The sequence below is a fragment of the Vicugna pacos genome, unplaced genomic scaffold (genome assembly GCF_048564905.1).
Source record: "Vicugna pacos unplaced genomic scaffold, VicPac4 scaffold_142, whole genome shotgun sequence".
NCBI classification, from domain to species: Eukaryota; Metazoa; Chordata; class Mammalia; order Artiodactyla; family Camelidae; genus Vicugna; species Vicugna pacos.
In genome coordinates, this window is record NW_027328822.1 from 70,752 (window position 1) to 98,289 (window position 27,538).

Here is a 27,538-nt window from a genome sequence, read left to right on the forward strand (position 1 = left end):
TCCAGAAAGGCTGTGGGACTCATTCTCACAGTCTCCTGTGCCCCCACCACATGGTGGCCCTCTGCTCATGTAAACACGATTTCCCACAACTGCACCCTGCCTCCCAGCTTGTCAGAGGGGAGTGTCCCACAAAGACACAGGTGTTTGTGAGGATCCTGTCCCCCAGCAGAAAACCTGCTCCTGGAGCCACGGTCAGGGATCTGGCCTCCTAAGCCGCTCAGCTCTAATTCAAAGCCTAAAGTGGGGGCCCCGAACATTGCTGAATGACTTTCTGAATCACCTGGACTGGAGGGGACTGATTTTCTTTCCAGGAATGGAGGTAGCGCAGCCTCCATTTTCAGGGCTGACCTTGACGATGGATCTAGTTCCCCCGACTGCAACACAGGAAGGAGTGGCCCTTCCATCCCACAGGTTGGAGACCCAACCCAAGGGAGTACTGAAGCAGTGCATTGCTGCCAGGTCCAGCATCCCTGCAGAGTGGCCTCTGCCCTTGAATGACCCCCTTCCCAGGGCCTTTCTTGCCCGGACACCACCACACCCCAGGCTGTGCCAGAGCTCTGGGGCTCTGCGTGTCCAGGGCACACAGGTGGCACCTGAGCCAGGTGTCCCCTGGGCCTCAAGGGAGAGAGGTCTGCTTCTGCATCAGGGGAAGGTGACCCCACAAGGCTGGCAGGACACTCTCAATATGGACCTCCAGGAGCCCTGGGAGCAGTTTCCCTGCAGGTGTTAAGAGCCATCATCAGGAGGGCAGGCCCCTCTTTGTGCAGACCATCCAGCAGTGCTGGGCCCACGTGCTGACCTCAGAAATCTACATGCCCCCACGATTCCCCAGGCAACCTCACAACTTCGTCACTTGGTGACCTGGGTACCACGAGCTCCTTGGCCATCCCATGAGGGTGGTCCTTGCAGGCATGGTCTCCAGGTTCTCCTGTTGAGAAATCCCCCTGGGTTTCTGTGGTCACAGAGCAGACACCAGAAGATTCTAGTCCTGCAGTGACCCCCACGGCAGTCAGCTCCCCTGTGCATGTCCAGGGACAAATGACAGCAATTTATTGCCAGGAACCGTGATTCCATACTAAGTTCAGGATCCTGGTAACTCACTCTGCACCCCAAAAAGCTTCCATGAGAAATGTGTGTATTGGGATGTCTGTGCCCCTAGAAGAGCTGTTCCTGAGGGTTCCTGGGACCCTCCAGCCCCTCTCAAGGTTCTCAGATCCTGGGTCTAAATTTCTATCTGCCTCTTTTGGTGTACGGCCACCTGTGTCTCGTGGTCACGGGTCACTTTATTGCATGACTTGGCATGCTCTTAGTGCTCGTCCTCCACCCCTGCACTAGACTCCCAAGATGTTCCCACTGACCCTTGGCTCCCTGGGTGGCTCAGGGGGCCCTAAGTCTGCACCCTTCACTCTCCTCCTCTACCCCCACCTCTGGGGCCACCCCTAGGTGGACTTGGAGGTGTTTGTAAATGAGTCTTACACAAGGACATATCTGGACAAAGCAGGACCCCACCCCCGGAAAACTCACCTGCTCCCTTCTCAGAAGAGGACCCCACAGCCCCACATTGCCTCCCAGGGGTCTGCTCAGGACACAGTCCCCCAGTTCTGGGCAAGGTGTCTCCCTGGAATCCTTGCTTCCAGGAAGAGTCTCTCTGTCCTTCTTCAGAGTTTAGAGGTGTTCCCATGTCCCTGACCACCAAGATGCCCAGCACAGTCCCTTCAGTGACCTGGAGAGACAAGGAACTTATGTGGCCACAGGTCTCACAGGACACACCTGCTGGGACCCCAGGCTAAAGGGCTGTCCTTCTGCCTTCTCAGGTGTGGCTCCCGTGGTATCTTTTTGCAGGGGGCCCAAACGGGGAGTGTGGCCCAAAGCAGTTCATGGGGCTCTCTGGGCAGGGAAGACTTGGGCCAGGTGGCCTTGCCTGGTTTCCCTGCTGGGCCACTCTGAAAACCCCCGCTCCTCTGGCTGTGGCTGGAGGCCCCTCAAACCTCAGGGCGGGGCTCTTTCTCTCAGCCTCCACTGACTCCAAAGCCACGCTGGTGCTGGCGAGGGGAAAGAGCTTTCTTGCCTTCTTTTGGCCAAGTTGCCACAGGTGGATGCTGCGGGGAGCTGGAGAGAGAGGTAGCACTTGCTCAGATGTGAGTGGTTAAGCAATTTGACACCCTGTCAACTAGCCTTAAACATTGGAATGAGGTCTTTCCCGGTAAAGCTGGAAGTTACTTTCAGTAACTTGTCTAAAGATTTCTTTTTTTTTTCCACTTAAAGACTCATAAAACCTCTCCCAGGGCATTCCTGGTATGGACCATTATCCAGGGATCAATCAGGAAATGCAGGAGGAGAGGGGTGGGGGTGGGGGAGAGGGGAGGTTAGATCAGAGCCCACGGAGAGGAGATGCCCCTCCCAGGAGCCTCACACTGGGCAGTGGCTTCTGGCATCCAGCTCTCCTGTTCTCAGGCCCATTCCATCTGCGGGGTTTTCCAAAAACATAATGGTGGAAGGGCCATGGAGGACACCTAGAACTTCCAGAATAGACAGGGGGAGCAGAGTTACCATGCTGGCCCTGGGTTTGGAGACAGACCTGCAGTGGAGACCACAGGCTTCTGAGAAGCCAGTTTCGAAATAAAGGCAGTATGCACTGGAATACCCGGCTCGAGAGAGTGCTTCATCATAGACATGTAATTTACATAGTTCTCACCACTAAATTCTGTGTTCCCAACACGCTACATGAATGACGGCTTCAACACACATTCATTTCTGAGATGTGAAAAAGTGTAGAGCCGCTCTTTCATCCTGCATAATGGGCATGGCTACACTTAAGAACACTTACCAAGATTTCTCAGCAAGAGCCAATTTCGAAATAAAGGCAGTTTGTGCAGGAAAACCCTGTTGGAGTGAGGGCTTCCCCATACACATGTAAGTTATAGAGTTCCCCTCACCATGAAACGCTGTTCCCAACATGCTACATGCATGAAGGCTTCGACACACATTCAGTTCTAAGCTGTTAGCATGTGGAGAGCCGCTCTTTCATTCAGCACAAAAGGCATGGTTACACCCAGGAAGATTTACCCAGATTTCTCAGCTGCTTCCTTCAGCCAGATTCAAAATAAAGGCAGTTTGTGCTGGGAAAGCCTGTTGGAGCGTGTTCAGAGCTGTTTCGGGCTCTGTCCCAGCTGGAGGGTGCAAAGCCCAACCTCCAGAAAGAGGGACCAGGACCCCACCCGCCAGGTGGTGTTGCCTTTGTAGGGGAACAGTGATCTTTGGGTAAGATATATTGCGGCTCTCTCTAAAAACTGCTTTGACTTAAGTTTGCATCCTAGTCACCAGTTCCAGGACAACAGAAAAGGCATACCCTACATCCCTTTGCACTCAACTCTTCCCAAAAGAGCAAATATTTGTCCATGAAAATACCAGCTGCTCTTCTAAGGCCCACTAAATACCCAGCAGTGTGGGCGGTGCACTCTTGATCAGGGACAGGTGGAGAGGGAACAGCGGTCCTCCAGCAGGCTTGGCCTGGTGTGGCAGCTGCGCTGTGGGTGCGTGGTGGGGAGGGAATGCAGGGAATCCTGTTTGAGGGGCCTCTGTGCACGCCTGCATTATAGTCTGAGGTTTCATACAAAGGCTCCAGGCATCCTAACTGGTTAGATACAGCCCCCACCCTTGGGCTGGAACCACCAGGAGATAAGTACCTGTAACAGGGACGGTGCCTGGTGTGGGGAGAGGTCATGGGACACTCCGGGGGCAGGGGCGGTGGTGCTGGGGAAGGCAGGGGATGCAGTGAAGGGTGGAGGGAGCAGGGTCCTTTGCTTGGGGGTGCGAGTTCTTTGGGAGACCACAGGGAATGGCACACATCATCCCCACCCTATACCCCAAATTCCTAGCCCCGCCAACACAGGGGCTGCTCTGCACCCTCTCAACGTGGCTCTCCTGTAAGACCGCACCCAACCAGGCATCTGGCACCCTGCCCTACCTCCCCTCTTGGGACAGATCCCGTCTTCTTGGAAACTGCCTAGCAGCGCGTATTCAAGGCCGGCAGCCGGCCTGGCGGATCTGCACTTCAGGTGCCCTACCTGGCCAGACGTGCCTGCCTGGGCTCAGTCCTCTATCTTGCCCACAGGTAGCCTGGGTCCACTTCCGGTGCAAGCGGAGGCCGCGGAGCCCAGGCTGAGCCCCGCACACAGACAGGTGAGGGTGCCCCCGCCCCGCTGCCCCGCCGCCGCGCCCACTGTTGGCAGCATTGCCCCAGCCTCCGGCCGGTGCCACCTGCAGCTGAGGACCTCCGCGCAGCCCCGCCCGCCCCGGCCCCGCCCAGCTGCCCCATAAGCCTCCCCCCACCCCCGTCCTGGCCGCGCCCTTGCTCCCATTGGCTCCGAAAGTTCTGCCCTTGCACGTCTAGCCTCGGGAGGACGCAGACGCAAGCGCTAGGGGAGGGCCCCGCGGCGTTGCCATGGATAAAGACGCCGCGCTCCTCGCGGGCTGGCGTGCGCTTCTGGGGCAGGCAGCGGGCTCCGGAAGTGTGCAGCTGCCCGGGACCATGGCGGTGTTTGCTGCTGGGGATGGCGGCTTGCTTGGCCGGGCCACTAGTTCTGGCCGCGTCAGTCGGCGGCCGACATCCTTTCTGGGGAGGCGTCTCACAGACGGTAAACGTACGGCAGCGCCGTTGGCGGGGCCAGTGGACATGGACCGGGGTGGGATCCGGGTTGGTGTGGCGGCCGGGGAGGGCTGAGGTCATGATGGCAGACCTTCGTGGTGAAACAATAAAATGAATAGCCATTTTCACAAGACCTCTGAGTAAATCTACTAGGGAACTTCATCCTGGACTGAGGAAGAGGACTGGGGAGGAGGGGGCATTCATGGGCACAGAGAACCATGGGCCACCTGTCCCACGATGGACTTTAGACTCACCCTCACCCTTCAGGAACTACTAAATACACACAGAGAGAGTGCTATGGACAAGATTTTTTTTTTTAAACAAATCCCTGAATCCCTAGCAGGTCTTGTTTCTACCCATACACAAATGGCTTATGTGCATAATGTTTCACAAAAGCCTTAAAATATTATCACCCCAACTTGACACATCAAGAAACTGAGGTAGAGAAGTTTATCACATTCTACAAGATTAGAGAGAGGCCACGTCAGACACCGTATTTAAATCCAAGCCCCTGCTCCAGTGCTCACACTAGAAAGTGTGACATACTGCCCCTTTCCTGCCCTCTCCCTGCAATCAATCTCTGAAGAGTCTTTTCTGTGTCACCTGGAATCACAATCACATTCATTTTCCACAAAGAGCTATGTCACTCCTTGGAGGACTTTTCAAAATCTAAAGGGTTGGTTTGAGAGGAGAGATTTGCATTTTCTGTTTCTCAAAGGAAACATGGCTTTAAAAGAAACTGAAAAGTAGTTATCTAGTCTAAGCCCTCATTGTGCAGAGAAAAAACCGGAGGCTCAGAAGAGATGAGGAAAGGGCCTTATTAACAAATATTGCCTCAGTGCAGCACCAAGCCAGACCTGGCACTTCTAGGGGAGGATCTGGAAGGCCCAGGAGAATGAGTGTTAGAAAACAGAAAGAGAAGAAGCATACAAGGCCCCGTCTCTTCACCACCATAACATGAATTTCCACCAAATTACCCAGAATGGGTGCAGCCAATATTAAGTTTGTCAAAAGAGATTATAGAATTCTCAACCATAGTGGAAATTCCAACATTTACTGTGCTTTTTTCCCAGTTCAAGCATCAATTCAGTGGGCACTCTGTACCAGGGACTACACGAGGCCTGGGGTTCTCCCAAATACAGATCTCTATTACCACGTGTGCAAACCACATTAAGGCCACCAGAAGAAAAGCGCCCACAGATAAAATGGAATTACTGAAACTGAAAGCAGCAAAAGAGCATATATTACTAGGAAAAACGGTGCTCCTAGTAATGGACACATGGACATAGAATGCAAACTGTGTTTAGCAGGCAGGAAAGGGGGGATTAACAGATACAAATTAGTAAATATAAAATAAATGACAAGGGCCTGCTATATAACACAGGGAACTATATTCAATTTCTTGTAGTGATTTATACTAAAAACAATCTAAAACATATATATATACATATGCATATGTTTATAACTGAATCTCTGCTGCACACTTGAAAATAACATTGTAAATTGACTACACTTAAATAAAAAATAATTTTAAAAAATAAGTAAAAATAAATGCAACGCCATTAAGAAAAAATAAAAGAACTCTCTAATCCCCTTAACTGTAGGTGGTCGAGAAATCTAGCTGCAAACACCAAGTCCACTGGATCACTCCAGCACTGGCTGTCACTCTTTCTGACCATCAGAGAGTCACTTGCTTCACTGAGGTTACTTTTCTCTTCTGTGAAAGGCTACAGTTGCAACTAACGATGTATAGAATCTCATCATTCACAAGCCCAAAAAGTAGTGAGGACTTCACTTGGGCCAGGCTCTGGTCAGATGAAAAGATAGGGTCCCAGATATATTCATGGGTAGAAGAAGTTTATGCCATAAAGTTATAAATTCTTCCTGTTTTGATAGACAGATTCATTTCAATTCTGGTTAGAATTCCTACCAGATTTTTCTTGGAATATAACAAGTTAATTTATGGTCAGGAATAGCCAAGAAATTTCTTTAGAACCACCACTTGGGAGGGGTGGATAGGTCATTCATTTCCACTGCTCTTTCTGAAGTGATGAAAACGTTCTGGAATAATAATGGATGCACCACTGTGAATATGCAAAAAGCTGCTGAATTGTACCATTTTAATGGATGGAATTCATGGTTTGTGAACTATATCACAATAAAACTGTCCTATGAAAATTATTTCTTGACAATTATTTTTCAGTTTATACACTAGTCTGTCCCACAATTTAAGAAAAACAAAAAACCTAAACAAGCCAAACTCTGCCAGGAGCACTTTAGGACTGCAATATCCCTGGGTCTCCAAGGCCTCTGGTGGTGCTGTTCCTGTTAACGCACAATAGCTGGGCTGGGCTAGTTAGGGACTGTAACTATCTTTTGAAAATCGAGGATCACTCCTTTCACCCTGGGAGAGGGAAGGAAGGAGGATGTCACAGCCTCATGCCTTCAGCACATTTTTAACAGAACCAAGCCCTGCTTTCACCACTGCAATCCCTCTCACTATAAAAACACGTGACATCAACAAGCACCGCCATCATAACACCTGAAAGTGTTCAAGGTACTTACCTGAGGCAGAAACATGGAGGGGGGAGACAGAACCTCGCTTAGCAGTGACGCTCCCTTTTCCCGACTCCACCAGGAGAAGCTGGGCGTTAGAGCCGGAGGCTTTCAGCCCAGGTAGCAGCGCCCACGCCACAGAGCTGGTCCTCAGGGAGCGGGAAAGGGAGAGCAGGGCAGCCCCGGGGTCGCGGGGCAGACAAAGCGGGGAGGGGGACGCGGGCTGCAGCCTCGCTCGGAGGACAGCCCCAGCCACAGTCCCAGGCGCCCGCCCCCGTCCGGGTCCGCAGACCCCGCCCGCCCGGGACACAGCCCGCCCAGGGGCGGGGACGGGCCGCCGGACGAGAAGAGGAAGCCCGGGAGGAGAGGACTAGCGGGAGGGAGAGGGGAAGGGGACGCCAGCCGCGGACTGAGGGGATCCCGGCTGGGTGAGAGATGGCAGGTGCACACCAGGCCCTGGACACTGTGGCCGGGACGCCGGGGCAGGTGGCGCTGGCAGAGGGGTCTGGCCTGAGCAATTCATCTGAACACGGGCTGACTAGCGCCCTTGGGGTCTGTGACAGGCGGACCGCCCTCCCGCAGCCGCCTGACCCCTTTCCCAGGAGCCCCCCACCTTGCACTTCCACAGTCAGAGGCCCCGACCCCAGGCAGGAACCAAAGGCCTACCGGGCGACGTAGTTGAGAAGCCTTTGGGCCCGATCCCCGGCTCGGATATGGAGCTCCCAACCAGCGGACCACTTGGCACTGACTGCGCATGCGCAGGAGGGCCAGCGATCCTCTCTGGGTTCTGTGAGAGAAGGTGGGACAGCGAGGGAGGGAGAAGATGGGAGCGGGTGGAGAGGACGGGAAAATTGGAGGGATACAGATGGACAGGATGAGCAGAGAGAAGGAAGGGATCTGGAGAAGGGAGGGTCTTAGAGGAGTTGGAGAAAAAAAGCTTTACCTCTGGGGCACCCCTAGGCGCCAGACCTGCCTCTGTACCCTTCTGTTACCCTTCAAGCCCCGCAGCTCAATTTTACCACCGTGATCCAACCCTCCGTCCGATGCTTCTGCAGAAACCCTAGGGAGATCACACCCGTTGCCCCCACGCGGAGCTGGGTTTTCTGTTGCTCTGAGAACCAAGCACCCGCAGGTGTTGTCGCTCAGAACTACCTTGGGAAGAGCACATATTCCCCTTTTACACGCTGGGAAACAGGCAGGCAGGATCTCTGCCTTAGCTCCACTGTCCCAGGTGTTGGGCTGGCGGGGAGCGGGATGGTACAAGATCAGAGCCCCAGACAGAGCAGACTGCCTGAGTGTTGGTGCATAGTCCCCATCCCTCCTGGGTAAACCATACCCCACCCTAGTGGAAACATCAAGGGCTCACAGTAGTTCCCTGGGTGTGGGAGAGCTGTCCTCATGTGAAGGAAAAGTCCAGCTGGGCTAACAAGCTAAGTCACAAATCTAAGTGTGATAAGTGTCGGTTTACTGATCTAAATTATGCTGGGCTATCTCGTAAATATGAAGTTTAGTGTCAGTTTATTGGCCTAACAACCTAACTCGTAATTCCAAGCTCAACAAGTGTCAGTAATGTGATCTGTTACAAATTGATAAGCTCCAGTGTACTTATTCCTTGCTTTTTGTTCTTTGAGCCTTATTGGCTAATCCCCCCTTACTTGTAACTAAGCCTTTAAAACCTCATGTGCACGTCTTGGAGGTACTCAAAACTTCGGAGCCGAAGCCCCTCTGAGCCCACCGGCATAATAATTCTGAGTACTCCAACACTCCGATTGGTGCTTTTGTCTTGGCTGGCCTGTTTCCATAACACTCAGCTCCAGTGCCCAGCTTTCTAGGTAGATAGGAGTGTTACCAAGTCGAAATTAATTCTCCTCAGTGCAGGACAGGCCAATAAGTTGGGAGACCAGATGTTGGGGCATGGAATAGCAAGTTTCTGTAGACCTAGATGGCAAACTAATGTCCTGGAAAACCATCTCCCCAAGTCACAATTCAGGCTCCTTTCCTATGTGCTTGGTTAGTGCAAACTTCTTAGTGTAGGAATTCCTTCTTGTTAGAATCCTTTCTTCTTGCAGCTATCTGCGTGGGTCAGATCCCTGTAAACCTCCAACAAAAGAAACATTATTTTCTATTCTGCAATTTGCTATCTTTTAATGAATGAAAAAGTGTTAAATATCCTTAAAGGTCAGAGCCTTCAGAATAGGGTCTCCTGTTTATTTCAGGCTCTAGGCAACATTGTTTTACAAGCAAGGTGAAGCCTAGGTGACAGAGCATAGGGTTAAATTCAAAGGAACAAATCTAATATGGAGTCAGATTTGTTCTGTTATATTACCCGGCCAGATGCCACTTGAGGATTTAAACCCCTTTAAGTTAAAAATAACTAAAATTTTAAAGGAATTTACATACATAGGTGGGAATGTGCAAAGCATATCTGGAAAAGCACCCAAAGGATAGTAAACAGAGGCATCTCCAGAGAGGGCTGAAAGAACAGAGGATGAGGGAAAACTTCTTTCACTTGTGTATTTTTGTTCTCTGAGTTTTTTTTAAACCATTTCCTTGTATTTCTTTTTCAGATAAAAGAAATGTGTAATGGAGCAAAGGAGTAATTAGCTTAGCAAATACAGCAGCCATGGAATCACTAGTCATCACTTTTGATTTAAGCCAGAAAGCATTTTTTGACTCTCTCCAATGTGCTCTGTCCTGTTTTAAGACTTCTATTAATATTATTATTATTATTATTATTATTATTATTATTATTATTATTATTACTATTACTACAAGTACTACTACTATGACTATTACTATTATTACTATTATTTTATGAAATAATAACACGGTTTACCTCACCCCTGCCCATGGCTGGTGGAAAACCAACCGAGTTTTTCTTGAGTTGTTTTCCAAGGAGTAGAGATGAGTTTATAAACAGAACACATCTTCAGGGTAAAACAGGCAGAGTGCTTTTCCAGCAGGCCAGAGAGCTATGAAGTGTTTTCAACAGAGGCGCCCAGAAGCTGAGAGAGAAAGCCTCCAGGACACTACAAAAAGCTGCCCAAACTGCCGTCTCCATGGTACTACTGAAATAGGAAAGAACAAATCTGACTTCATATTTGATCTGTTTCTTTGAATTTAACAAAGCCAAGTTAATATCCTCCGGTCTTTTCATGGGTTATGATGTCACAGAGGAAACGGACAGGTCAACAAGGAATCACTCTGCCGTGATCCCGGAGCCGGGGAAAGGGATGGGCTGCAAGATGTATGAAGCAGCCGCAACTGTGCCCGTGCTTCTAGGCAGGTATCCAAAATCGCCTCGACAAGGTGTCAAACATTTGTGCCCATGCCCTCATCAACAGACATGTATTAAAGACAAATGGAAACATATAAAAGGCCAATACCCTTGCTGGGTACACCGTCCAAAGAACAAAGTCTCAGTTTGACAACTGGCCATCTCGGTTCCATGGGATTCATTCTTGGAGAACCTTAAAAACCACTCTTCTGTCCTCAAGAATTGCTGCATATTTGTCCTATCTTTGGCTCAGGGATGGAGCACGTTCAAGTGAACTTTAATGTCTGCACAGATTTGACTGTCTTTTTCCAGGTTCACTTGTCCATTCCAAAGAGGCTTGAGCTATGTCCATCTTCCGTAAGATCTATTCCCTCCAGTGACAGCTCATTGAGCCTGCAATTAAAAGCCAAGTGAACAAGACTGTCCTCAGCTAAAAAGTTCACCCACCCTTCACTGTTTTCTTAATCTCCTCTTCTGGCTAATTGCAACAGACTAACTCCTCCCTCCACCAAGATACCCAACTATGTCATTTTTCTCCCCAAAGAGAAAATAAGGTCCATAAAAGAGGAGACAACTCCATAGTCACCTCTGAATTCTTAGCATATAGTAATGTCAATAAATACAACTCAGATTATTGTTAGTTTCCTTTAAAACCTTTCTGGTTATTTGAATGAGACCTTGGAAGAGAGGTGTTTGCTGTCCAGTATCTTGATCCACAAGACTCTGGAGGCCTTTTTCGGAATAGCTGTTCACTGATTCATTCAAAACACAACTTATCAATCAAGGAGTAGCTGTGCTTTTCTGCCAGGTGTTTGTGGTCACTCTCATGCCAGAACAGCTTTAAACTATATCCTTAATTTGGATTTGTTATTTTTCCCCTCTTCCAACAAAATTGACTTTTCTTACTTTCTTGTCTTGAGGAATTTTTTTTTCCTATTTCACCCTTTAGTAAAGCAAGATTCTCAGGATGGGCTTGGCCCATTTTATGATCACCCATCCAACTCCTAGTGTGAGAGGTCTGGGGCTCACCTGCTTCCCTCCTGTCAAGGCAACTGAAAATCAGTTCAGGAGCCAACCAGCACACCACGGCTTCTAACGCTCACGTATCTCTCAGAAACCCTGCTTTCTCGTTTGTCTTGGCTTCTGAGAATTTTCCCTCACTTTCTTGACAATGAGTTGTGCAGCTTGAAAGATGAGGAAGGAAGGTTTTATTTCTCAATCAGCGTTTTAAGGAACTTGTGTAATGAAGGTTTTCAGGAGTTTCTAGAACCCTCCATTGCCGAGACAGAAAACACACTAGACATTTTCTAAATTTAGTTCTCATGTGCATTTTTTCTTTGCTTTTTTTTTTTAACTGCTAACAGACATTTTTTAATTAAAAAAAAAATAAGGCCCCAAAAAGAATAGAACACTGAAGGGGCAAACAAATTAACGGGCAAAGACAGAAAAATGATAACTATTCTACAAAGTTAATATAATACATACACTATGTATCAGATCAGCAATTCTCAGTAACAGCTAATTGAAACATGACCATGAGGTAAAATTTCTCTCCTGTCAGGACATGGCCAACAGAAAATATAATTAAACCAACAAACTAATATCCTAAGTCTGGCGAGGTACAGAAGGCTACAAGCTAAATGTGTCTTATTCTAGAAAAGAGGGAGTCTCACCAGCTCTTTTCTGTGGAGCCTGAGCCCACGGGAGGACGGTGAAGTGAGCTCTGTAAGTACACAATTAGCAAAGTGAGTGATGAATAAATAGACGTGAGCTTTGATGACAGGGATAATACTACTATTCGTTTGTCCTTTAAAGTATGACTTCACGTTCAGTGATCAATACTTCAGCGTCCTTAGGAGTTGAGATTTTAGGAAAATGCACAACCTGGGCCCAGATCTCCTCTTTAAGCTCGTGACACTGCAGTTAGTTGTCTCAAAGGCAGCTCCAACTCCACATGCAAAGAGTTGACTTCACGGTGTTCCTCCCATAGCCGTCCTTACCAGGGCCCCTGGTCGGGGGGTAAGGTCTCCCTGCGTCTCCCAACTCAGGCCCATCACTCACAGATGTGAATGGACCCCTCCTTCAGGGACCAGATATCCTCAGACTCCGAGTCCCACTACCCTCAACTGACCTACCAGATACTCACTGGCACTCACTCAGCACTGACCCTCTGCTGGAGACCACGCTGCACACTGCACAGTGTATCTCACTGGATCTCCACAATAGTCCTGGGAATTGGGTACATCACTGCTTCAATTGATTAGATAAATTGTTTCACTTCCTTGCGTGCGTCATTCAAACTGACACGGCTACTAAGCCACAAGCCTGGGCCTGAAAACCACTTGAAAATTGGACACTGCTACACCTCGCAGCCACCCTACTCTGACTCATCACATCATCTCCTGCCAAGCCTTCTAAATGTTTCCAAACATTCTAGAAGACAAATATGAACTATGAGAGCACCCCACTCTCCTACTTAAAATCTGTCAATGATGGTTCACTCCCCTTAGGAGAAAGCCCAACCAGGCCTGAGCACAGCCTAAGGCCCCAGCATCCGCTTTCCCTGCACGGCCGCGCCGCCTCACCCACCACGCAGCTCTACACGTGCCGTGTCTAGGACAGGGATGCTGACTCCGCACAACCCAGGGCTTGTCTCACTCGAACAATGATCACCTTCTTCAGTGTTCATCTTCTTCATTGCTGACTCTCACAAAAATGTTTTCTCATGATGAATCAATATCTTTTTCCTTACAACTGCCCATCATTAATAATGAGCTCCTCCCAAAAGAGAGAAGACCTAATTCTCAGTCTCCTTATCTGTAAAGTGAGAATAACAAGGAAATATGTGAGGTTTCAAGAGAAATAATATTCATGTGAGGCTGAGGGACAATTCCATCATACAGTAAGCATTCAATATGTGCTTACTTAATATTAATAAGAATATATTGCATTCTAGCAACCTTCAATCAATGTTTTATGACTTTGTCCAACAGACTACTGACAAACTGTTGGACGAACCACTTTGAGCAGATCAGCACAAGCATACTGGGAGAGGTAAGTGCTGACTCCAGTTACAGCTGCAGCCACCCAGCACTATGGGGCGGGGGCAGTTTGCTCAAACTCTTACATGTTGCTTGAGCATTTAGTTCTCATTATAGAATAAAGACAGTTGTTCTTTAGTCAAAGCTCCTGAAATATAAATCTTCAAAGATTGATGCAAATTAGGTTTCAAGTACAACACTCTCACTAGAATTTATTTGAAAATTATAGTCTTAGCTACTCCGCACATCAAAAGGGCATAATCTTAATGTATCTGACTAAATACACTGAAAGGGTTGTTTAAAAGTAATTAAGAAGAAGCCATTCAGAATAAGCTCTCAGTATCATCTGCACAAAGACCCACCCAAGGGTCTCATTTCTCACTTCCACATAGGTGTTTTCAAGTAGCTTACCTTGGGTCTTGGTTTCTTATAACACGGGGCGGGGAATAGTTGTGGATAGATTTATGTAGCAAATATATACCAAGGGTATTTGTTGTGAAGGAATTCTACAAATAAGAAGATTGATACATAGTCCCACCCATAAGAAATTCAGCCTTTCCATTTACAACAGCATTAAAAATAAAGTGAGAGATACATTTAACAAAAATTTACAAGATTTGTACATTGAACTTTTTGAAGTATCACCAGAATAAATTTTAAAAGATCTACATATATGGAAGACATCCCATTTTCATGGAATGATTGACAATATTATTAAAAATGTTAAGAATCCTCAAAGTGAACTATATATTCAGTGGAATCCCTATCAAAATTCCAGCTGACTTCTATGCAAAATTGAAAAACTGATCCCAAAATTCACATGGACGTGCAAGGGGCCCAGGACAGCAAAAACAACCTTGAAAAAGAAGAGTAAAGTTGGAGGACTCACTTTAAAGTGTACTAAAATGCTATAGTACTAAGTCAGTATGATACTGGCATAAGTTTGGATAAATAAGTCTAAGAGACACAATAAAAACCCACGGGGAAAAACTTACATTTACAGACACTTTTCCACTAGGGGGCCAAAAACACTCCATTGAAAGAATAGTCTATTCAACTAATGGTTCAGGGACAGCTGGGTATCTGCAGGCAAAAGAATCAATCTGGAATCTGAACACCCATATTTTATATAACAAATAAAATTAATTGAAAATAGATCACAGACAGAAATGTAAAAATTAAACCTATAAACTTTCTAAAAGAAGACACAGTATAAATCTTTGTGGGCCTAGGATAGGCTTTGGTTTCCTAGATACAAAACCAAGAGCACAAGTGATAGAAGGAAAAAGCAGATAAACTGGACTTCTTCAAAACTAAAACCTTTTTCTTACAAAGGACATCATCAAGAAAGTGAAATGACAGGGGAAAAGGGTATCTCAAGTCAGAGAGTGCGTGCTTTGCAAAAAAATAAAATAAATCTTTACATCAAACTACCTCCCTTGTAAAGAAATCGTTTTAATGTTTAAAAAAATATAGTTAAAGGACAATGTGCAGAATAGAAGAAAAATTTTGCAAAGCATGTATCTAATAAGAGAGTAGTATCCAGGATATATAACGAATGCTTACAACTGAACAATACAAAAAAATACACCCAATTTTTAAATTTACCACGAATTTAAATAGATATACAAATGGCCAATAATCATATGAAAAGATGCTCAGCATCACTAGGGAAGTCAAAAACAAAATGAGATCTCATTTTACACCCACTAGGATGGTTATAACCAAAACATGGACAATAACAAATGTCGTTCAGGAGGCAGAGAAACCTCATATGCGGCCAGGGGAAAGGAACAATGTTGCAGCTTCTTTGGAGAAGTCTGGTATTTCCTCAAAAGCTTAGAGTTATATGTCTCAGCAATTCCACTCCTACATATAGAGTCATCTCTCAATATCCTTGGGGGGTTGGTTTCAGGAACCCCACACCCTGGATACCATAATCCAAGGATGTTCGAGTCCCTTTACAATCAACCATCTGGATTCATGTAGTGGAAACTACAGATATGGCGGGGCAAATGTACAGCCAACAGAATGAAAACATATTCTCATAAAAAATTTCACATCAATATTCATAGCAGTATCATTCAGAGTAGCCAAAAGTTACTAACAATATCCATCCATCAATGAACGGATAAACACATTTACCAAGAATAGGCCCACAAACTTTTGGTCATTGAAACTTTGACAAAGGAGGTGAGAACATACAATGGAGTAAAGACAGCCTCTTCAGCAAATGGTGTAGGGAAAACTTAACAGCTGCATGTAAATCATTGAAGTTAGACTACTCCCTCACAGAATATACAAAAATGAATACAAAATGTGTTAAAGACTTAAACATGTAGACAAGACACTATAAACCTCTTAGAAGCAACCATAGGCAAAACATCTGACATACATCTCAGCAATGTTTTCCTAGAGCAGTCTACTCAAGCAATAGAAAAACAACCAAAAATATACAAGAGGGATCTAATTAAACTTACAAGCTTTTGCACAGCTATGGAAACAGTAAGCAAAACAAAAAGACAACCAACCTATGGAATGGGAGAAAATATTTACAATAAATGAAACTGTTAGGGGCTTAATTCCCAGAATATGTAAACAGCTTTTACACTTAATAAGAAAGAAAAACAAACAATTCAATTCAAAAATTGGCAGAAGTCCTAAAGAAACATTTCTCCAATGAAGACGTACAAATGGCCAGTAGCCACATAAAAAAATATTCATTATCATTATCAGAGAAATGCAAATCAAAACTGCAATCAAGTATCACCTCTCACCAGTCAGAATAGCCATCATTCAGAAGTTCACTGACAATAAATACTGGAAAGTCTGCGGAGAATTGGGAACACACCTACACTGTGGTGGGGATACAGTTTGGTGGAGCCATTGTGGAAAAGTGTATAGATGTTCCTCTAAAGACATAAAATTGACCTCCCAGATGACCCAGCAATCCCACTCCTGGGCATATATCCAGAAGGAACCCTAATTGAAAAAGACACCTACACCCCAATGTACACAGCAGCACTATTTACAATATCAAGACATGGAAGCAACCGAAATGTCCACTGAGAGATGACTGGATAAAGAGGTTGTAGCATATTTGTCCAATAGACTACTATTCAGCCATAAAATAATAATAAAATAATGACATTGGCAGCAACATCAATGGACCTGGAGAATGTCATTCTAAGTGAAGTAAGCCAGAAAGAGAAAGGAAAATACCATATGAGATTGCTCACATGTGGACTCTAAAAAAAAAAAATAGAAAGAAACAAAAAAATAAACTTATCTACAGAACAGAAACAGACACAGAGACATAGAAACCAAACTATGGTTACCAGTGGGGAGAGGGTGTGGGAAGGAATAAACTGGGAGTTGAAGATTTGCAGATACTGAGTATGTAAAGAATAAACAGCAAGTTTATACTGTATAGCACAGGAGAATATATTTAATATCTTATAGTATCTTATGTTTAAAAAGAGGATGAAAATGAATACAGGTAGGTTCCTATTTAGCTGAAGTGTTGTGCTGTACACAAGAAACTAACACAAAATTATAAACTAACAAGACTTCAATGAAAATATTTTTAAATAGACCAAAAACGAAAACAAAGGAAAAGGATATTATCAAGCAAAAAGAATAAAGTACTGATTCAGGCTACAATTATGGATGAACCTTGAAACTTTATGCTAAAATAAGCCAGACACAGAAAGCCAAATAGTGCCCTTTAAAGTGAACTGTATCTAAGCGTTTATTGTACTACTCCTGTAAATTTTCCAGAGGTTTGAAATCTATCAATATCAAAATAAAATGTATTATGCATTAAAAACTTAAAACGCTTCCTCACAGGAGGGCTTTAATTATTAAATGCAGAAACGCATATAAAGCTCTTGGAAAAACAATTTGCACGTCCACACACAGTCACTGCTGTCACTGCCACTCAGAGGGTGGTGACAGCGCTGATGAGAGCTGCCTCCACTCGCTCCCCTGCAGAAAGGAGTGAAGGCCTGAGCTCTGACAGGCAGGGTGAGCGTGAACCTGAGTCATACACAGCCACGTTCCAGACCCTGCGTTACCCAACTTTCTTATACAAACTGCAACATGTAATGTAAACACGCTAGAGGGATGTATCTTACAACACAGGGAATACAGACAATGTTTTACAGTAACTATAAATGGAGCATCTATTGTACACCTGAAACTAATATCATATTTTAAATCAGCTATATTTTTATGAAAAATTAAAAAATATTTTTAAAATGCTATCACTTTAATATTCAATTCGGTTTTTAAGTTACTACTAAACAGCTCAGAATGTATAAAAGCATTTAATTGTGCTGTTTGCTTACATATTTATTTACATTCAGCCTCTTGCTAAAAGAGAATTTAAACAATTCTGTTAAACACAGCTTAACAACCATAACAACAAAAGGCAAAACGGAGAGTGAAGAGAAAATGGAGATTCAATACTTAAATGAAACCAGGGGGAGATAAACTCATAAAAATGGATTCCATGAAGTCAGGGAAGGGGTTAAGGCTGACTAGAAATTCAGCTGTAGGATTCTTGGCAGCGAAACCAAAAAGAAAAGATGATGGGGCGGGTGGTAGAGCGTGTGCTTAGCGTGCACGGGGTCCTGGGTTGAAGCCCCAGGGCTTCCACTAACAGGTAAATACATCTAATTAACTGCCCCCCTAAAAGATCACCAAAGAAAAGTAAAAGAGAAATTTCTTTCCCAAAGAACCCTGATATTAAATTTGGATTAAATATTAAAAAAAAGAAAAAAAGAAAAATTCAAAAGATAAGTGACACTGAAGGAAAACCACAGCTGGCCTAACAAGCTAAGTCACAAATCAAAGTGTGATAAGTGTCGGTTTCCTGATCTAAGTTTTGCTGGGCTACCTGGTAAATCTGAAGTTTAGTGTCAGTGTACTGGGCTAATAAGCTACCCCGAAAATCCAAGGTCAACAGTTGTCAGTAACGTGATCTGTTCCAAATTGATAAGCTTCAGTGTACTGATTCCTTGCTTTTTGTTGTTTGAGCCTTATTGGGTATTAGCCCCATACTTGTAATTAACCCTATAAAACCTCATGTGCACGTCTTGGAGGTGCTCAGAGCTTTGGAAATGAAACCCCTCTGAGCCCGCCAGCGTAATAAATCTCAGTACTCCAACCCTCTGTGTGATTCTTATTTCTTGGCTGGCCTTTTGTTTCCATAACAACACAAGCGATAATGCCCGTGAGATAAATCTGGGGAGGCTGCTGGTAAGTCGCCATGTCTCACGTGGGAAAATCTGAAACATCCTTCTCACCACTCAGAGTCATCATAAGCCCACACCACACCTCCTGCCGTTAAATGCAGGAGCACGGTTAGGGCCCGGCCTTTGCTGTCTTTGTGTCATCACAGTGATACAGGATGGAAGGGGGAAGAGCACAGCCATTCAAGGAAGGCCGCAGCAATTGACATCAAAATGGTGAAGGATTCAACCCCCAATAGGCCTTGAGGCTCAGGATGAAGAGATTTAACTTCTAGCAGATCTTGAGATTCAGTAAACATCCATTGTAATAGTAACCTGGTGAATAACATGCCCCAGGCACCATGGCAGTCCCAATGATAGCCACAAAAGGTCAAAGGGTGGGAAATGGCCAACTCCCTGGGAATCCTAGCCCCTTGCCCTAAGGCTGGTCCTTCTACTTATTAGCATATGAAACCACCAAGCCCAAGAAAACAAGCAACACAGCGCCACCTCGCGGTCACCACTCTCTGTCCCTCTTTGGAGAAGACAGACCTTCTGTCTGTGGGGTGTGTACCTACTTCTAATCTGTGCATGAAACCCCCACACCTCGTGACGTTTCTCTTGCATTTCAATGTATCTGTCTGAATATATATACCTTTACTCAACACTGGCTTGCTCTTGAATTCTTTACTGCATGAAGTCAAAGAACAAAATCTGGTGGGGCACATCCCAGGGGCTCAACGAAAGCCTGGGACACAGCCCTTCTCATGCCCAACGTTTTTTATTCTTGTATCAACAGGACTGGGCTGTGAAGTGACGTCTGAGGCCCCAGCTAAGGGACAGAACCAGCTTCCAGGGTTCCAATTTGCGGGCAGCCTCTCCCCCAGCTTGGGCCTTGGGGTCTGCCCGGTTCTCTGTGTTTCTCTGTTGTGCTGACTCCCCAGCCATACAGCGTACTCCTAGGCCTGTCCCCACAAAACCCTTCTCTCCAAAATACAAGCACGTCATGTCACAATCCTCTTGTTCAACCAGGAAATGTTCAGCCCACTTTTTTCCTCCCCAATAAATTACCCAACTGTCCTCCCTCCCATCACATCACTTCTTTCTTTGTGAGAACTCTGCACTCGCCACACCCCATCATGAACACAGGTGTCTTGCTGGCTGTGACGGAGATGTTTCTTTCTCACACAGCAAGCGTCCTTTCACTTTCCCCTTGTTACCTTAAAAAAGCCTTTCCTGAGTCACCCACCCCTCTGATTATGAACTCACAATGTGCTGAAGTTGCAGTCACTATGTGCATACATCCCAGTTTTGGCTAGGTTTCCATCACAAGATCTTCATTAAGGAACTGCATCAAGAAGTTATACAGGGTATTCTTACATCAGAGTGGAGGAACCTGCAAAAAATTTAAACGGCTTTGAAGAGAGTGTTAACCAGGGACAGAGATGTCGCGGGTCCTAGTCAAAAGTGTCATGAGGAAAAATGTTCTCCCAAGGCTCAGAGTGGCTTCTGAACACAGAATCCTCAGGGAGGAGGTGACAGGCAGTGATTAGGGTGGGTGATACAGGTTACGCTCCCCCAGCTGGGGAAGAATAGGTTTTTTTCTTGTTTTCCAAACAATTTCTTACTATCTTTTTCTCTTATTGCCACATACCATTTCCTACGAATTAAGCATATCAATGTCAGTCATTTGGGCCACTTGGGAGAAGCTACACGATGCCATTCACAGGGATGGGGCATGACAGCCACACCAGTCTAGGTTGAAAGACCAGTGGGGGTATTTGCAAGGTAATCACGGGCATGCAACAAACTCCCCAGCTTCAATGACCTCATCTCAAAGCTGGGGTCAATAAAACTACCAAGCAAATTGCGTGAAGATTATGGCCAATGTTTACTAGGTAAGTGCCCGTGAAAGCTGCCGCTTAATGGGGAATGAGTACGATCAATGAGGCCCTGTCTACCTGCCCACATGCGCCCTGCCTTCCTGCCTTGCTGCAACAGCAGAACTTGTTTAGCTGAGATGAACACCCCCAGAGCAGCCCAGACGGGAAAGCTCCCAGCTCTGCACGGCGAGACGTGTTCCTTTCCTTCTCAGAGCTGATCACAGTTTGCTGTCGTCTGTTTTTATGTTTATCCCTTTTGTAACTCCCTCTCCTCCGGAGTTTTTGCTCAAGCAGCACAGGGCCAGGTGTGTCTTGGGTCCTGCCGGATATTCTGGGCAGGGAAACAGCCAACTCCATATCTGGCTCTGGTGCTGAACGGAGAGAGCAGAAGGCCCAGGGGCCCATGCTGAACTGAGGCGCCTGCACCCAAAATTATGGTCTGACCTTGGGCAAATTACACAGTCTTCTTTACCCTGAGATTCCTCATCTGTCCATGAAAATAACTGCCCATGTCACACAGAGTTACAAGTATTAAAGGAAATCAACAAATTCACAACCTAGCCAAGGGGCTACAAGTGCATCCTCAACAGACAAATGCTGCCTTTACGGCTCTGACGCACGCTAAGCGGGGCGGCCCCACACAGTGAACACTGCTAAGTGCCAGGGTGTTAAATGCTTCATGTGTGCTATAATACTCTTTAGATCTTACAACAATCCCAGGAAGAAATGAATATTATCATGCCCATTTCACAGATTCACCAACAGGTTGAGAGTATGCATTCTATTCCAAGGCCCTATGGTGAAGAAATGGCAATTTAAACCGGAATCTGGGCCCAGGCCTTGGCTCCATCTCTCTCCCATCCACCTGACCACTTGCCTATGAATTCCACCTGTCCAATATAAAAGTTTGCAGCCGGCCATCCCTTAAAAGCAATGTGTGCCACCGTTTGTCAATGTTGTTTAATTACCATAAACTGTTCTCAGAAACCACTACAGTAAAGAAAGGTGGACTTAAGGAATTCTGCATTGCGTTCTCCTGCAATGTGCAGGATCCCTTTCCTACACCTCCAAATCCAAGTGTATGCTTCCTCCGTGTTTATGTTTGCACACGGCTTATTAAAGCAGAAGGTATCTGCAGTAATTCCATCTCAGTTGCTTTCCAAGTTTGCAGATTATCCATATTCGGTCTGTGAACGAAAATACTACAATGTGAATGAGAATACTGCAACCATGTCAGTAAACAAAGAATACTGATACCAAGTCATTAAAGGCTTCCGCCACTCCCCGGCGAGGAGAGGCCTGCAGCCCAGCCACTGCAGCAACTCACAATGGTGCCCTCTGAGCAGACTCAGAATAAGAAAGGACGGGCTACTGGCCCGAGATAGCTAGGTGCTTGTCTAAAAAATGAATTCAGTGAGTCCTAATATTTGCTTCCTCCCATTCATACAAAATCACTAAATTCTTGAACTTGAGATACCTGGCTTTCTTTAGATAACAAGTAATCTTTTATTGTTCCAACAACCTGGTCTTTGTTGTAAAGCTCCTATATATCCTAGCTCTTCCTCAACCTCTTGGGAGCAGGCCCTCAGAGAGTTCTGAGAGACGGTCATCCTGGCTCGAGTCCTCCCGCCAAATGAAACATAACTCTTAACTTTTAGGCTGCACGTTTATTTCAGTCAACAGTTTTGGGCACCATGAAGCACCACAGCAGATTTCTCTCCACCTGAACTCTCCAAGTAACCAGAGCCTTGGTACCAGCAGTGGCCCTTTGTGCTCATCCGCCTCCTCGGGGGGTCCAGATGAATTTGGCTGAGTCTCTCCTGGTTCTCAGATCTCACATATTGGTTGATGATCCTAAGTTTTATCTGGTGGTGTATCCAGGTACGTGGCCCTCCAGTTGAAAGAAACTGAGGTGAATTACCCACCCAGTGGAGACATCCCGAGTGGGTCCAAGTTGAAAGACACTGGGTTCAGGACTGAGTGGTTAGGTAAGAGGCTGGTCTAATGTTTTCCTCAATTTGGTTACCTCCATTGAATTTTTCAGGATAAAAGTAAAACTCTTATGAGGAAACTTTCAACTCCAAATTTTGGACCATCCTCCTGGCTGGTAACAGCATTCTCGGGTGACAGGGAATCTTCCAGGAGTGGTAGACACAAAGACTTCATGCCACAGAGTTGTCCCTGTGGGAAATCTTACTAGCAAATTTATTCTGAGAACCCGACCTTACAATGGGGAATAGAACATTCAAAAAAAAAATAAAGAACAGAAAAGAAAAGAAAAAGAAATGACAGATTGCCAGTCTCCAAGTAAAACCCCAGCCAGATTTATGTACATACAAAACTTACAACATTAATCGGGAATAAGAAAAAAAAAAACTCACTCTGGAAATAACCAGGCCTGATAAAAACATTTTTTGGCATTCTGAACTTATAAAAACAAAATCCCCTTTAGTGGGAACTTGGATTTCTCTTCCTGTGTCCTTGAAATGTAAACGTTTTATCTTTCTCTAGATGTTTTAAGTGTGTGCATGTAAGTATATATATGTTTAGTTTAGTTTTTAAAGGAAACCTTGGACTCTGCCATACAAAAGTTCAAGTATTGTGTACATACGGTGGCCACGCAAATAAATTGGGATTCTAAGCAATTCTTTGATTGTACCAATTTTCAGATATTTTGCCATCTTAAACTTTGTTGCATCAGCCTGGACCACGAAGGCTTTAAGCTTTTGGAGAGTAAACCTTTGAATTTTATTTAGGCAACACCCTGACTCTCATGTGGAAGGGCCTCTTCATCTTATTGGTTTAAAATCACTATATATATATATATATATATATATATATTTATTTATATATATATAAATTGATGGCCATATGATGGATTTTTTAATTTGGAAAAACTTTTAAATTGGTGAAAGTTTAAAGAGATCTCATTATAAACGGCTGTTTTATTGGTACCTATTAAAATAAAGTTTAAATGCAGAAAAATATATCTAATGGTTAACCTAAGAACTCAGATATAAAAATATAACTGGTTTGAAAAGCTACATTTTTGTTTTTCCTTTCTGATAAATGTTTCTAGAGATGCTAATAAAAACTTAGTATAATTAATGTTAATTAGGTTGAATAACTGGAAAAAGGATTGTAAAAATGTCAAAAAAACAGATAAGTGGCTTATCCCAAAAGGATAAATATTTTTATATGGTTATTTTGAATGAGATAAATAAAATGGACATTTTTGGATTTACATACAGGGTTTTGATACTACACTACGTAAAGTTAAAAAAAAAGGGCCAAAGAGTTCACCTACTCCCCCCCAACATTAAAGTTCAAACAAGTCCGTTTTATTTACCACAGTTTAAAATATATTTATATGTAGACTGAAATACTTGATCAAGGATTGGGACAACAGACCAATTAATGAAATTAAAAATCGAGAAGGGCCTAAGCTCTTAGGCTGAAACTTGGGCATCCTAGAGACTTCTATAAAATTATATACAATGTACACCCACAAAAAAAAGGTTTCTGTCACTCCTTCTAGAAATAAGAATTATTGATTAAACTTAATAAATATAAAAATTAAAGGTATAAGATTTAATAAAATTGAGATAAAAGTTTGTGAAATTGGTATATTTAGATGGTCTTTATATAAACCTTTTGCTTATGTTGTGGGATAGATATGTTTCAGTGGAAAAACGCTTCCCCTTCTTGGTATTATAAGGCTGGGCACATGTCTATCCCTCTGAAAATATTAATTGAACAAATTAAAGGAAACCAATATAGTTACTTGAGACGTCCAATATAACGTAAATCTAAAAAGTAATTTGAGTAGCTAAAAAAAAAAATATAGGTTTACCCTGGGTTTAACTTATAACTCAAGGAAAAGAGACCTTAATAAATGTCTTATGCAAGCTTTGGAAGACAAAATAAAGAAAACCTTAGTTTTAAAACATGGAATTCTTTGTTTACAGCTCTTCTCACTGATACAAAAATGCCAATTAAGGAGATAAAATTGGGTCTGGGTGACAGAGCATTTATCTGGGGACCTGGAAGAGAGTGTCTTTGTCTTGCAGATCAGAAATATAAATACAACAAACAGTGACCTAGGACTGAGCCTAATTAGCTCAACGAAATAAAACTTGAGGCCATGAAATTTTTGGCATTTTAGAACTCAGAACTCTGACGGGTCCTTCAGACTTTGTGAGGAAATCTTAATTATCTGTTTCATAAATAGTAAGCCTTAGTGATTTGAGCAAGCAAATTCAGCTTACTCCAACTATTATTATAAATATAAGTAAGTTTTAAAGTGAAGCTATGAGATCTCTAGCTTTTGTCTGTTTATAAGCCTGCATACAGATTATAGAAGTGAGATATTTCTACTGCTAAAAAAAAAAATTTCCAAGTCAAAGAGCTCTGCTTAATTGATGTAAAAATATAAGAGCTTAAAAATTAAGTATTTTTAAAATAAAAACTTAACAAATTGACTTTCAGTGTCATGTGAATTGGAAAATATTCAGTATTAAAGTAATATTTGATATTGTTTAGTTTAAGTATGTTCTAATAAATATAGACATCTTTAAAATCATCCATCTTAACTATAATACCGTTACTGTACCTAGGTTTAATGAAAGTCAAATAAGATCCTGTTATATCTGTTGCAGATTTGTCAAAAAAAAAATAACAGTAATGTGCTGTGGTAAAATTTTAAGTAAATTAAATGCAAATGAGATGAGAGCTTTGGGTAAATATTTAAAATATATTTTTAAAATGTATGCTTAAAATAATCTCTAAATGTTTGATATCTTTAAATTCTAGAGTTGTGCTAAATTAAGTTAAATGACAAGATTTTATTAAATATCTATGCCATTTTCAGATAAAATAAGATTGAAATATGAATTACTTAACATTTAACTTCCTCTTACAGTGAAACTAAAGGTGTTTAGAAATATTAATAAATGGTTGGTATCACACAGAAATAGTCTCTATTAGTAAGGGAATGATCTCAGTATCCTAGGAAAGTAATATAAATGCGTAAAGGAAGATGTAAGAATGGAATAATACTTTGTTAATGAAAAATAGTGACTTTCTCCTGAAGCTGGTTACCTCTGAATGGAAGACAAAATAAGGGACACACTAATATAAGTATAGAAAGCTGTGGAAGGCTTGTGGAAAAGGAACCCTGAGGAAAGTTTTGTACGTGGTCAGAATTGGCTAAGTTTAGAATCAAATTGGGCAACGTAAATGAATCTTAGAAGTTAGCTGGAACAAGATTAGATTTGGTTTTCTCTCTGTTAAGAGGAAAAATTTTTCTTAAAATATTAATCCACCTTCAGTAACAGATTGTAAAACTTCTTATACCACTTAGCTGATCTGTTCTGCCTTTACATTTGACATATTTTCTTGTTAATGAATTAGTACTACATTACAGTGATCTATATGTTTATCTGATCAAGTGTTCTGAAATCTTTCAAAAAGCTCCCCAAATATAAAATTCTAATTAATTAAATAAAAATTAATTTAATTAATTAAAATTCTTTTAATCTCCAGTTAAGTTTGGGATGCTACAGAAGGCCCCTGAAACATCCCAAAGAGAGATTTTTAACTATAAAGTTTCATTTGGCATTTTAAATAACATGGAATTGTCAAATGAATCATAAAACTTCTAAGGTTATATTGAATGAGAAATATTATTAATATAGGTATTGTAGAAATTATATGGACTCCCTAAAATTCTGGTTTATCTGAAATGTTACCAGTGATAATTATGGGTATAGTGAACAGGTTTCTTTATTGATTATAGTGTAACGGTGTTTAACCATGCTTTTAAATCTTTTGTCATTTATAGACAGTTAATTGTTTTCTTCTGATGGTTTTGCAAAATGCTTTCTCTTCAAGGAGATTTACTGATTTCTAATAAATTTCAAACTACAGCACTGAACTAAACTGGGTAAGACATTTTAAAGTTCTAATGAAAACTCTCATTAAAAGAATTAGTTACATGGGACTGATTAACCAGCTGAATATGGTTATAATTTTTGATATTGTTTGAAATACTACTGCCTTTTAACCTGTTTCCCAGACATAAAGAATCTCTTCTCCTTAAGCTAGTTATGGTTCACAGCAATTTGATAAATTATAACTATGTATACAGACTTGGAACAGTTATCTTTTCTCTCTATCTGATCCCTCAAAAGACTAAAAATACTTAGGTCCCCAGTGGCTCTATCAGACAAATTAGGGAGATCATCTCCTAAGAGATATAGGAGTATAAAGGTATTTTAAGGATTTTAAAGAGAAAAGAATTTACCTAAATCTGTAAGGCAAAAATCCATGAAAAGCCTTGACGTGGCTTTCTTGGCCTTAGAAAACCTTATTAACATTCTACCCTGAGACTCCGTATTAAAACTTCCAACACAGTCAATTTAAAAAGCCTATATGATCAAATAATCAGATTTAATTTGTAAAGAAATTAATCTTGATTTGGCTATATTTGAGAAAACTGAGGGTAACTTTAGAGAGAAAAAAATTATATTTTAGTCGATATTAAATTCTAGTTTTGTTAATTGAGGTCCATATTTACTAAGACACTTCCCAGATCATTCCTTGCTGTTATGTCACACTGCTGTACAGTTTAATTGAATTATGAAAAGAATACTCTAGGTTTGATTCTGAAGCTCAGTAATCTATCCTTGGGTAAAATTCCAATGCCCCATGACCTGCAGCCAGGGGATTATACATACTGCAACAGGCATGACTTAAAGAACTGTCTCCAACCTGAATGGAAAGACCCTTTTTCAGATACTCTTAACTAGACCATACACACCAAAGCTGAAGGAAACGGAGTCTCGGATTCATTTCCTATCTGAAACAGCCCCTGCAGTGCACTGGCCTATAGAGCGCTG

General features: G+C 43.3%; 1 protein-coding gene across 2 annotated transcripts in view; it reads right to left on the reverse strand.

Moving 5' to 3' along the window:
- LOC140695113 (uncharacterized) overlaps positions 1-27,538 on the reverse strand; it is a 42,355-nt gene that overhangs the window by 652 nt on the left and 14,165 nt on the right. Inside the window, exons 6-8 of one of the 2 annotated variants that reach the window (XM_072958019.1) lie at positions 1,922-2,109; positions 1,525-1,723; positions 838-928 (exon numbers count right to left, since the gene is read on the reverse strand). In XM_072958019.1, coding sequence (XP_072814120.1) covers positions 838-928; positions 1,525-1,723; positions 1,922-2,109 — 478 coding nt within the window. Of the gene's footprint in view, positions 1-837; positions 929-1,524; positions 1,724-1,921; positions 2,110-20,025; positions 20,153-27,538 lie in introns of those variants that run through there. The other variant, XR_012070798.1, reaches the window with a different exon arrangement.